This window comes from Rhipicephalus microplus, chromosome 5, assembly GCF_043290135.1.
Source record: "Rhipicephalus microplus isolate Deutch F79 chromosome 5, USDA_Rmic, whole genome shotgun sequence".
NCBI lineage: Eukaryota > Metazoa > Arthropoda > Arachnida > Ixodida > Ixodidae > Rhipicephalus > Rhipicephalus microplus.
In genome coordinates, this window is record NC_134704.1 from 49,657,702 (window position 1) to 49,670,496 (window position 12,795).

Consider the following 12,795-nt stretch of genomic DNA (forward strand, 5'->3'; position numbering starts at 1 on the left):
ATCGATGTTATGCGAATATTGGATACAATGTGAATGTATGTTAATTTTTTTCAGTGAGCGAGACTTTATAAAGTGGGGCTCATTATATGCACAAATCCACGCACACGCATGCGTTAAATACCTGCATGTGTTTTATATTAGCAGTTATTTGCACTTGAGTAACGATGCCAACACCAACATAGATATTAGCAACACCAGAAGCTGTGAGCTGATATGAAGCGCCGCTATTTGCGCTGAGGCTCACGAAGATGGTAGCCCTCAACACTGCTACAAAAATCAACCTCAGCATGATGGCGCCTAACTACAATGGACCTTGACTGGGCATGACGGCTGTATCGTGGGAGTACATATGTAGTGTCTATAAAGTTTGATAGCCAGTACCTCAACCAGAAACAGTACTGCCACTGTTTTTTTTTTTTTGGAAATTTGAGAAAGTGTTTGACGGCGTACTTAAAGTGTCCATTAGATGGATGGATGGACATACTTACAGACAGATGGACATGTGGACGGACAGACAGACAGACAGACAGACAGACAGACAGATAGACAGATAGATAGATAGATAGATAGATAGATAGATAGATAGATAGATAGATAGATAGATAGATAGATAGATAGATAGATAGATAGATAGATAGATAGATAGATAGATAGATAGACAGACAGACAGACAGACAGACAGACAGGCAGACAGACAGACAGACAGACAGGCAGACAGCTTTGCCCCACTCATCATCATTCACTCCGTGGATATGCTATTTTTTATGGTCGGTGTCCCTCTTTTAATTCCATATTACTAAGTGGTCTACATTAATACGTAGTCCACCCTACCACACCGATGTAGCTCTATAACGACATCGCGAAATTCGCACGTGAAACCCCCAGATTCCTTTCCTTCTTCGTATTGTGCCAACAAAAAGACAAACGAACCTTTCTTGCACGAGCATCTTAAAGGTCCGGGGGTCGTCCCTCATCTTGGCGTTGGCCTCCTCGTAAGTCAGCTGCCAAAATGAAGAAGAAGAAAAAAATATGAAAAACTGGGGGATAAATATTCGCGTAGGCACAGCAGCTGCGAAGCGTCTCGCCATAAGTCAGTCAGGTGAGGACAGCTGAGCCGCGCGCTCCGCTGACTTCGCGCGAAAAAGGCATGATAATGGAGTTCTTCGAAGTTTCGAGCTGATGTTGGTCCCTACGTGCACATAGTTCAACGTGAAGTTTGTTCGTTCGTTTGTTTTTCTTGTGACTTCGCTTCTCTCGCTGAAAACGTGCTCGTGAAAAACAGAAAACATGGAAACATATTCATATGCTTCGCCTAAAATTTTATGGCGAGTGTTCAGCGAGTTGCGAGAAAGCCTAGGAATCTAACTTTATCACTAAGAGTTCAGTACGCTTCAGTTTATTCAACATTATAGCATAATAAAAGCACCGAAAATTGTCATTTTGAAGCATGGCTTTAAGGACGTTTTACCATGCATGTGTGGCATGCAACCATAGGGCGTAAGGGGCGGATCCCCCACCCCGCCCTACCCATCCATGTACTTCATTTTTGAGCTCTGCTCAAATCGTAAGGACCTTAAGTGAGTGGGGGGTTCGGAAGGTAGTTGGCGATGCTGCAGTGAAAATTTACCCCTACTCTCCCCCTTCCCCTTTTGGTATATACAAAAATTTGCAAGCTCTCACAAATTTGTGTCATCACAGGTCTTGAGTGTATGCATCGTCTCACGCTAATGAAATGACACATGAAGCCACATTTGAGCTGGATTGCACGAAATACTAGAATGTGACAGCACATTGGAGGTGCTGCCTGTTTTAATTTTTAAGTACTCCATAGAACGCAAATTAGCGTCGTTTCGAATCACCGAAATCCGTTCACAGTGAAAGCGGCATTGAATCACATTGAATGTAAAGCAGACAATCAGCGTACGAAAAGATGACTCTACAGCAAAGTTTCGTTTAGAAGAAACTGCAATTTGATCTTCTGGACGTTCATTTTGATGCCTTAAGGTTGACTGTTCCTGAAAATACAGGAAACCAAGTCGGTTTCAGAGCGCTGGTGTTGTCTTTCTTGAAAAAAAAAACATTGCTGGAGGGGTCTTCCCTGCATTAACGTTAATATCATCGCAAATATCGCAACGAAACAAGACAATAGGAAGAAATACGAACGCGGGCGCAACGTTTGTCTTCGTATAAAAGAGTTGAACGTTGGGAAAGTTGGTGTCTTGACATTAATTAATCATCGCGAATATCTATTCACAACCAGGTACATTTTGTTATGATCTGCGCCTTCAATTTTTTCTTTCGAATTTGGTATAAAAATCACCGCTGATAAATCCAAAGTCTTAGCACTTGCAATGAAGCAGAGCACACCCATCCCCCTCCCCCGATTTTTAGGGGCGAAGCTCCTTAGGGCGTGGGCTGTGCGTCCCCTGTATGTAGCCACCTCTCGTTTAGTTCTTGCAGTGTTCACTAGATGGTGATAGCGTCCCTTGTATGTAGCCACCTCTCGTTTAGTTCTTGCAGTGTTCCCTAGATGGCGGTACTTGTATTTGATGATGAAAAGATGCAAGATGTTATAAACTAGACGGCGGCACTTGTAGTTGATGATGAAAGATGCGAGATGTTATAAAATAGGAATGATGTCACATATGGCAGGTGTCATTGGTGGAAGGCAATCGTTCGATTTAGTGCAGCGACGTACGCTAGGGGGGAGCATTGTAATAAAATCGAGTGGGCAAAGTGTACGGAAGATTCATGGTTTACCAGGTTTTCCTCCAGAGCTTCGCCCACTCATCATCATTCACTTCGTGGATATGGCGGCATTTTTTTCGTTTGTTTTTAGTTTGAAATTCTGCTCTACGCGGTTGCGACTGTCGCCATATTTGCAACCTTGGTCGGCAGGTGACGCCAGCTTGGCAAGAATTTTGTTGTAGGGGAGCTTGGATAGGTTGGGCTGCAAGTAGCTGGCTAGGCGGTCGCGAACAACTTCGCGTCGTCAGTGTTCGGCGGAGTCACATAACTCAAACATAAAAGTTCTTTGTTTTCGTTCCCCGCCAAGAATTCAAAGACAAAGCGTACAAGAGAAACAAAAAATAGCGCTTCCGCTCACGTTTCTTCCTCTTTATCCCCCGAAGAAGCGTAGCATAAATCATTCCACCGAGCACTTCATCACGATGCCAGCGATGATGTACGCATCGTTGCTCGTCTAGCAAAAACTCTCTCCTCCTCGCGATCCTCTTCGAAACCTCGTGCTTTCTCTTTCTTCGTTGTGGCTTCCTCTTTTTTCCTACGCGGATCGCCTATTTTCGTTCCGTTCGTCGTTCAATCTATCTCGATCCCCGCGCTCTCTTTCCATCTTACGTCGCCCCAGACGGCCATTGTTGAGCACCGCGACCATCTGTGTGTGCGTGCGCGCGCGCTGCCCATACGCACGTCTTCCCTCATTCCTGGCTGCGGCCAAAAATGTTGTTCTTTTCCTTCTTCCCCCATTTTCAGCACCTGCAGCTCAATCCTCCGCTGTCCCGTCGGAGAAGGCACGCATCGCCGTCATCGGAAGACTTCGCAGTTTCCCTGGGCGACAAAACAAACCAAAGCTACGCCTGCCGCGCTGCTGAGCCGATACACCCCGAACCATATGTTAACCCACCCTTGCGGCGCCGTTCAGTATGTCTGCTCGCAAGCTCAAAAACTCAGGCTTTTGCCTCGCACTAGAGGCAATGTTTGAAAGAACACAGGCGTGCTCAAAGTTCTCCAACTGAGGAGAGGGGGGCACCGCAGCGTTTTTTTTTTTCTCCTACCCATTGTTGTTCGAATACGACAGAAACAAAGCTCCGCAATGGATGCGAAAATGAACAGGAATCTGATGGCGTACTTTTCACAACTACCATCCTCTGATCCTCGCTTTCCGGGCGTAGAGGCGGGAAGCGATGAAATTTTTTGAATGCGACATTACTACATGGGTGGTGGGCAGGGTGGGTCAAAAAGTGCACGCCCCCCCCCCCCCCCCGCCTAAGCAATGCCAGTACTTGTCTCCCTCCCAATTGAAGCTAAACTAACGTGCGTCCCATACCCAAGCAGTGATGCAAGTTGGGTTTGTATCCACCAAAACAAAATCTTGCCGACGTCCGTACATCAGGGACCTTCGATCGCCATTCTCGATTATCGTAAAAAAAGCGTGCGTTGCTCTAATCTTGCACGTGAAGAATGACGTGAGCGCTAAAATGTTAGATCTAGCTAAATAAATGTGTGGGCTGGAATAAACAGCTACTCTTGCGCGAAAGTTAACCTTCGCCCTCACATCTTCCCTCTCCCCTTTTTTTATAAGGGAGAACCCTGTACTTACCTACGGCTGGTGAAAAACATACATAGGCCTAATTCACCTTCTTGCAGCTTTAGCGTTTTTATATATCTTTGAAGACACCCACGCCAAACGCCTTCCTGCACTTCTGCAATTTTAAAGTTGCATTAGAGGAAATAATTGTTGGCCTGGTTGATAGGTTTTCTGACGTTACAAATGACGCTCGGTTTCTTTCCGTTTTGCATTTTTCATGCAGGCTAACGTCGAAGCACGGTTCCCACCTTCGGGAGAACAAAGCCGCAACTACATTCTCATTTGCAATTAGAAAAACACATACCGTTAGCCGTTTCATGCCATGGATGCCTACCGCCACGTTAGAAGTACATACAAAGTCAAAATCTTAATTATTGCTGGTATTCGGATCCGCGCTTCTCATGAGGACAGGATGATAGATATAGCTATACCTTGAGCTTCGGGGCGGTCCAGCAAAGAGTGGCGCATGCACGAGTTGACAACAGCGCTACCTCTAGAATCAGCTAGTATCGAATCATGCCCTTCGGGCCCTCCCATTCTTTTTGTATACTGTCTGTTTATTATTTTAGTTTCTGTTATCAAAAGAAGTGTATGCAGGAGAGGTTGGTGGGGTTTTGGGACGTAGGACGATCCAATTATTATTCTTCTCTTTACATAAAAGTGTAGTTCATCTTGTGATTTTATCACTTCCCGTAGTTTGCTATAGATTGGCTAGTCAGCAAATGACATTGGACTCCGGGTTAACTCCGTGCATTTCTTATATATTTTCCGGATTTCAACCTTACGCCCTGTCTACTCAAAAGTCGACGAGTTCTGTCACTGTTAGGCTCACACAGTTGTGCACAGAGCGTGATAATGATGATGATGATGATGATGATGATGATGATAATGATGATGATGATGATGATGATGTGTTTATTGGCGCCAGGGCCACCAAAGAGCGCCTATACAGAATACAACAGAAGATGCGGGTAATTGGTGTAATGACTGGCTGTAGAGATGCTTAAAATTCCTCGAGCTAACGGCGAGTAAGACATATAGGTATTAAAATCGTGAGAATGACATGAAATGTGCTCAGTGAAGATGAGCGGCTGACGGTCCTGATAATGTATACATAGAGAGATGATACAGCACAAATGTCTCTCAATGCCCTTGTCTCCAAGGGCCGCGATACAGGTGCTTTGCGATATATCTTGTGCACGAAGCCTACGCACTGACCTGCACTGGGTAGTATCCTCCGTTGAACGGATTGTGACATGACGTCTGGTCCGAGCCCAGGTCCGCCAGGAGTTCGCCCGTGGCCTCCAGCTCTGTAGCCAAGCGCTCCCTGGTTGGACAGGGGTAGAATGGATTTAGCAACGCGCGAAGCGAAACTTACACGCCTTTGGCTTAACAAATAGCTGAGTCATCGCACTGAACAATTAACCTACAAAAAGCACAAGTTCAGTGGAAGATAAAAACTTGAAACGACGAAAAATCTTTCGGACATTGGGTATCCTGTTGGGCCAACGTATCCAGACGTGGTCTTGACTTGTCTTCAGTTGCAGTCTTCGGGACAAGTGCACATGTCAAAACGTTGATTTCAGTGACGCTTCCTCCCGGTTAAAAAATTAAAGGCGCACTAAAATAAAACAATGACCTAACATATTTCTATATAATATATATAGATTGATAGATAGATTCATATACTGTACATATTATCGATTCATATACTGTACTCTGTGAACTCTAATCTCGCAAGTTTCACCGTCATAAGTTTATTATTAGAGAAGAAAATCAAGGTTGACGTTTCATTTTTAAATTTCGTGCCTGAATTTCCGTACGTGACGTCAGTGATTTCGAACCGTAACTTGTTTTTGTATTTTCGCGACATTGACTCAATGAACCTCCCTGAAACTTCGCATGCTGAGTATATTGCACCCACAGATGACAATGTACTTCATTTTTACGCATTAAGAACTATACTTAGAACGCAGTAGACGCCATCGAAATCTTCTACGTCACGGTGTTTGGTGCGGGAATCCCAAGGTGGAGCTTCCGCCCGCATTTTCTTTCTGGCGCATTTTCTCACTAACCGTCGTCTCGCAGTATACGAGTGGCGCGTTCTGGATTGTGGAGTTGTACTTTACTAATATGCAAAAAAAAAAGACGTCCTTCTCTTTAGTGTCTCTTTCAGCAACTTAAAAAGAAGCCACGTGTCTGTGACACTTCGTCCTTCGTCTGTGGCACTTTGTCGTCTGTGACACTTCGTCCGAGCAAAACATATCGTAGCACGTTCCTCACGCCCAGTTTTTCGATCAACAATTTCGTGAAAGCCCCCGGATTGTCCCTCTTGGCATTGTAGGTGTCAGAATCAAGTCCTCTTGCTCCACTTGCTGAAACCTTACTTCGTTTGTACGTGTAATAGCTTATTCCGAAAGCTAAATAAACGTAATTTGCAGAAATGTTTTTTTTTGCTGCAGATAAAAACTTCACAGTTGCCGTGAACCGCCTCCCAACAATAAATTACTCTAGAGCGTGCTGTGTTATGAAAGCTCTGGGTTTTTTTAAAAGCATAGTTCCTGTATGTGTGAAGAATATAAGGAATCTAGTAGTGTGTGCACAGAATTATGTATATAATATCAAAATTAGCCATTGAAGCATATATTATTCAAATCGGCGACTTATAAAAGGCATTCCTGTTCGAACCACAAGCAGATAAGACACGTTAAGCAATAGAAGTAAAAAAAGAGAAATCGGTGCCAGAGGACTAACGATGAGAGAGGATAACGAATATTTGTTCACGGAAATTTGCGAAAATGGGATAAACTAGCCCCGATTATACGCTACCGCGAAGCTACGTGTTGCAGGGAACTATTAGATATGCCAGTATAGCTGGTAAAGAAAAAAATAACAAAACAAAAAAGAACTTGACACTAATTGATTAACTTACCACAATGTAACGATGTTTCCTAGAAATCCGATGCTCACAGTCTCCTTCGTGGCTTTGGCTTTCCTGGAAATGCAGTCCATGTGTACTATACAACTTGCACGTATCCGCAAATCCTATCTTTTTTTTTTTCTGTAAGCCAAGTCTCGCTGATAAATTAACAGGGATAAACGTGCAAGTGCGATACGTTGACTATTTTTATTGTGCAATGAAGGGCTTCGCATAAAACTCAGCCGAATATGTTTCATTAACGGCACTTTTCCAAAATACAAATGAAAGCCTCCGACATTTTAGACGTTGTCTTATGGCATCTATTAGATACAATTTGATGATCAGTGAACACTGGTAACGATGCTAGGAATTGATCGAAAAGATAATCGACTTAAAGTTGAGCCCAAAAAGACTAGAATAACACGTTCTGCAAGAGTTAGAGTATCGCAGATAACTTGTCGATTGATGAATTACTTAATTGCAACTAGGAAGAGCTTGGCGTCATAAACTGCAACATTCATTTCTCTTTCTCTTTTTTTTTACTCGCTAGACATTGTTTAAGATTTAGGTTTCGTTCACACGTACCTTATTCTCTTGATAAGTTCTTCGATATCCTCGATGACCTCATCCACCCATCCCTGCCGGTGGCGTTTGTACGTTGCTTCGCGGGACATCTGCGGAATAAACAAAAGAGCGATGTTTATTCATTTTGTTTTAGCAAGTTAGTTGCTAGTTTGTTGGTTAGTTAGGTTAGTGGGTACTTCGCTACTTATTTAGTTAGTATACTGCTGAAGTCTCCAACACGTTGCCTGCGGGCCACGTGCGTGATCTGCGAACCTTTCCCGAGTGGCACATGACTGTATTTTTCGCCATGTTTTTTTTTCTTTATTAATAAGTAGAACAATGGACTACGCAGACAAGACTGCAGGATTTATTTCGCATGGCACACGGTGCGCGCGGTACGTGTTGAAACATACCACTCGAACAAAAAGACTGCATATCAGAATCGGCGTTCAGATTTCATCATTTCAGTCGTCATGGAGATCATCGTTAATACGTTTCTCGAAACCTGACTTTCAATCTCCTTCAGAAACGACCCGTACGTAAGATATTAAAAAAAGGCCTTCTTTCAAACTGAGAGTAACATCGGTTGACGCTCAGTGACACCCACCCCAACCCCTTCCGCCTCTATCTTCTTCCCTGCCCAGGCATCTGCGGAAGACAAATTCATGCGGCCCTCCAACTGAGGTGAGTTTGTGACCTGTGATATGCTGTATCAGCGCGTACCTCTGCGATGACTCCGATGCCGTTGGCGACCACAGCTGCCTTCGCCTGGGCACCGCTCATGCCACCGAGACCGGAGGACACGAACACCTGAAAAAGGCAGAAACGTAAGCTTGCGCCGTTCTTCAACTTTCTTTTCGCATCGCCAGCTTCAGGTTCACTGAACTGGAATAGTAACTTGGGGGGAAGTTGGCTTACGTTCACGCTAAGAATGCAGACTGTAGAACCGAAATATAGGAAGTCTATACGTCGAGGGCATCCTGTGGTTGAGTGCACCAGTTTCACGTGTTCTTTTATTATTTCATACTTACTTAGTGATGCACATATGCATCTAAATCGAGACTTCAGAGTAATACGTGCTGAAGAGAAATTTACAGACGGCTCAACTGTGAAATCAAGGTTGAACGATGACAATGAATAGAATTTTTTTGTTGCAACGGAGTATAGCCGGCGGTGTATTCAACATACACCAACAGTTTAGAAACGCTACTATTAATCATGAGATACCGTTTGCAAACAGGTCAAAAGCTGACGGACATTCGCCCTTGTTGGTAGTGTGCGAGTAAATGCGGTACTGGGGCTGGCGATTGCCATTATCGCTATCATACCCTCTTAAAATAAGAGAGGGAAAGAAACACAAGCAAGTACTGTTGTCTTCCTTAGAAAAGTTTGCAAATATTCGCCAACGTATACCCAGCAGCACGATACGAGCTCTGCAATAGAGTTAACCGACTAAAGACCAGTTCTCTATCTGTTGCATGGTTTCCTCTCCTTTAAACCTCACCGCTTGTTGACCACCTCACCCACTTTTAACTTCTTGGACCTGGCGTTAAAATTGTATTCGATGCGTAGTTGTAAGCCGATATTGATTCGGAGTCTTAACGCGCAGCCGAAGCGTCACTATCTGCATGTCCACATACTTTTCCTCGGAGGTCTTCGAGCTTTAGGTACTTGCGTCCGGCGTTCAGCACAGTGATCTGTAATACATCCAGTAAAAATTCAATAAAAAAACACTCGGTTTTACAAAGCTCCCGTTCTAACCAAGAAAATGCAATTCGCTGTCAAATACCCGTAAGGTTCAGTGTTGTCATCAATTCGAACTTACGAACAATTTTGACCACCAAACGCGATTCAACACAGAGCTGTTTCTCCTCGACCGCGATAACTCTATAGAATAAAGACATATAGTCGGCCTATTTACGGCCATAGCTTTACTTTGACCAATTTTTACGCTGCACCCATTCACATAACAACGGACTAGAATGTCGTTGGCGCTCTTACGTATGCAATAGGCGTCGCAAGAAGTGGCGATGGTGCTTTCCTGATTCTGTAGTTTATGGGTCAGATAGCAATGATCATCACATTGCACATATCCCACTTGGCATGCTCGCACCATCATTATCCACGTCATCGTATATTAGCCGGTCATAACTCCACGTGACGTGGCCTGCATCGCCCGGACATGGTGTCACCTGGCCCGTCCTCGGGCTTCCTTTGTGGGGGCGGGGGTTGGCGGCAAACGCAATGCCTTAGCAGCTTCTGGGTATCTATACGTCACACTTTCGAGTTTAAAAGGACCGATAAATCACTTTCTCGATTTCACGAAATTCCTGATCTAACGAAATAATTTGAAAATGGTGATCAGTTTGTTAAACCGAGTTCTAACTTAGTTCTAAAAATGTTCGAGTCGCAGTTTCTGAGCGGAGTGACTCGGACCGTGTCAATACGACGACCGTCAGGTCTGTACAATGCTTCGCAAACAAGTGTGGGGCACTGTTGATCGAAAACATTACCGTTGTTCCATGCACGATGCCCTGTGGCCCGATGTAGCAGTAGCTGCCTGCAGTCATTTGCCCATACCTGCAAAAGAAACGAGATGTAACCGTAGAGGTATGCGCTCCTCTCTAAAAGACTTATTGTATACCTCCGCAAATCTTTATCAGATATGGCTACTGTGTTCGAAATCGTCTACTTTCGAAGTACTTTGGTGGAGAAAACTTTGGGGCTATGATTATCACACTCTTAGCTCGTTCTTTGTGACCTGAAATCACCCTAATGAAACGTACAATGGTAAATTATTGAACTACGCACAAAATGGACGATGCGTCTTGTTGGGGATTACACTAAGATCGAATGTGTGAAATTTCTCAACGTCTCAACTTTCATTTCAAGATATTGTCCAATATCTTGTGTGCTCAGATTTGGGTGCGCGCTAAAGAATCCCAGGTGGTCTAAATTTCCGGAGCCCTCCACTACGGTGTCTCTCATAATCATATTGTGGGTTTGGGACGTTAAACCGCACATATCAATCAAGCTGTTAAATATCTTCGTAACATGGAGTACGCTTACACTACAGGTGCACCTCATGGGAGAGTACTCCTACTCTACCTACCTTTAACTCTGAAAAAGGATGGCACAGTTAACACTGTATACCTTCTTCCCTGGAACTCACAAACGTCTACTTAGGATCGAGATGGCTGACAGCGCCGAGTGCAACGACTGCGCTGTAGATGAGACTACTGAATGCATTTTGTGTCACTGTCCGACGTACTCGAATGAGTGGCTCCACCTCCACACTGTTCTACATCAACTGAAAGGAAGCGCTTTGACTGCCCATCGCAGTTTCTAAAGGCAACGGAAGCGCTGTTGCGTTTTCTCAAGGACACCGATCTGATTCGTCATTGGTCATGTCAAACGTGAAACATCAGCTCAAACGGTGATTTTTCTCTCCTATTCTATAGTTTTATTTTCTTATCCTCTCTTCATCCGTTCAGGGTAAACTAATGGGCTCAGCCCTGTTTAGCCTTTCTGTTTTTCTTCGATTCCTATTATCTCCCTCTCTCTGAAAAGGGAGTCGAAAAGAAGTTTTAAAGCAGAAAATTGGGAGTAGGAAGTAGTCAAGTTAAGTAGGGAGTAGAAAAGGAGCTCAGTAGGAGTAGCAGTCATTCCTGTGTAAAGGAATAAATGCGCATCGTTTTTTCTAAGAGAATGCATGATATACCGTTCTAAGTGCAGTGGAGGAATCGTGTCAACTTCTTCAAAACTATCGCTCACATGGTGACCCCCATGGCGAACATGCGGTCGTAGTCCTCGTGTGATGAGTGATTTGGGATGACCATTCCGTTGGTGATCACCACTCGTGGGCTGGGACGGGACGAAGGAAACAGGCCGAGCGGGTGGCCAGAGTACATGACCAGAGTTTGCGACTCGTCCATCTTGGACAGGTAGTTCATCACCAGCCAGAACTGTAAGCAACGGTGGTGAATGAAAAAAAAGGCAAAGATAATGAATAGGGTAAGAAAGCACATGTGTAACTGCATTGACGATCTTTATAATTGAAGATTCCTTCCCATATCGAGAAAATGGGGTAAAGGAAGCTTGGAGTGTGCGTGTTGACGTAGTGCCTTTATTTATTTATTTATTTATTTATTTATTTATTTATATTTTTATTTATTTATTTATTTATTTATTTCGCATTGCACTATGCTTCATCTGCAATCTTCTGGCAGCCTGCGCCTGCTTTTCGGCACATGAGGGCGTTTTGTGTGTGTGTGTGTGTGTGTGTGTGTGTGTGTGTGTGTGTGTGTGTGTGTGTGTGTGTGTGTGTGTGTGTGTGTGTGTGTGTGTGTGTGTGTGTGTGTGTGTGTGTGTGTGTGTGTGTGTGTGTGTGTGTGTGTGTGTGTGTGAGACAGTTACGCGCGTGCGCGCATAAACCAAGCTGCCTCGGCTGTCAGATTATTAGTTGTTTGCGTAATTTACCTTCGCCATACTGCGGCGGTTTTCGGAGACTGTGTGAGTGTGTCCCGCCCGCGGACATACCTGTGCCCAGTTGGAGAAGACCTGTCCGTTGCCGCCGTAGGTAACCAGTTCCTCGGGAAACTGGGCCACCTGCGGGTCCAGGTTGTTCATGATCATCAACATCACGGCGGCAGCCTGCTTTGTCTTGGCCGGGTACTCGTCGATAGGGTACGCCCTGCGAACGATAGAGAAGAGTGAAAGAGAGAAAAAATGTACGAAAAGTAGGGACGTTTACTAGACTACGTTCAATTTTCTACCCTACGCGTAAAGAGAGAGGAATAAGAGAGTAAAGGAGATATGAAGAGAAAGAGAGAAATAGAGAAGGAGATGCACATTGCACGCCACACACACACGCACACACACGCACACACACACACGCACGCACACACACACACGCACACGCACACGCAGTACAGGGTTTCACAAGTGGTCGTTCAATGAAGTTGCGTTCATGAAATGTAGAATG

The 12,795-nt window shown here is 44.5% G+C and overlaps 1 protein-coding gene across 2 annotated transcripts in view; it reads right to left on the minus strand.

The window, feature by feature from the left end:
• Positions 1–12,795, minus strand: part of LOC119174585 (urocanate hydratase) — a 60,794-nt gene that overhangs the window by 26,881 nt on the left and 21,118 nt on the right. For both annotated transcript variants that reach the window (XM_075895399.1, XM_037425569.2), the window contains 9 exons: positions 12,351–12,504; positions 11,586–11,776; positions 10,325–10,391; positions 9,452–9,508; positions 8,535–8,621; positions 7,833–7,921; positions 7,260–7,322; positions 5,546–5,654; positions 931–1,001 (listed from right to left, as the gene is read on the minus strand). In XM_075895399.1, the coding sequence (XP_075751514.1) occupies positions 931–1,001; positions 5,546–5,654; positions 7,260–7,322; positions 7,833–7,921; positions 8,535–8,621; positions 9,452–9,508; positions 10,325–10,391; positions 11,586–11,776; positions 12,351–12,504 (888 nt within the window). The remainder of the gene's footprint in view (positions 1–930; positions 1,002–5,545; positions 5,655–7,259; positions 7,323–7,832; positions 7,922–8,534; positions 8,622–9,451; positions 9,509–10,324; positions 10,392–11,585; positions 11,777–12,350; positions 12,505–12,795) is intronic.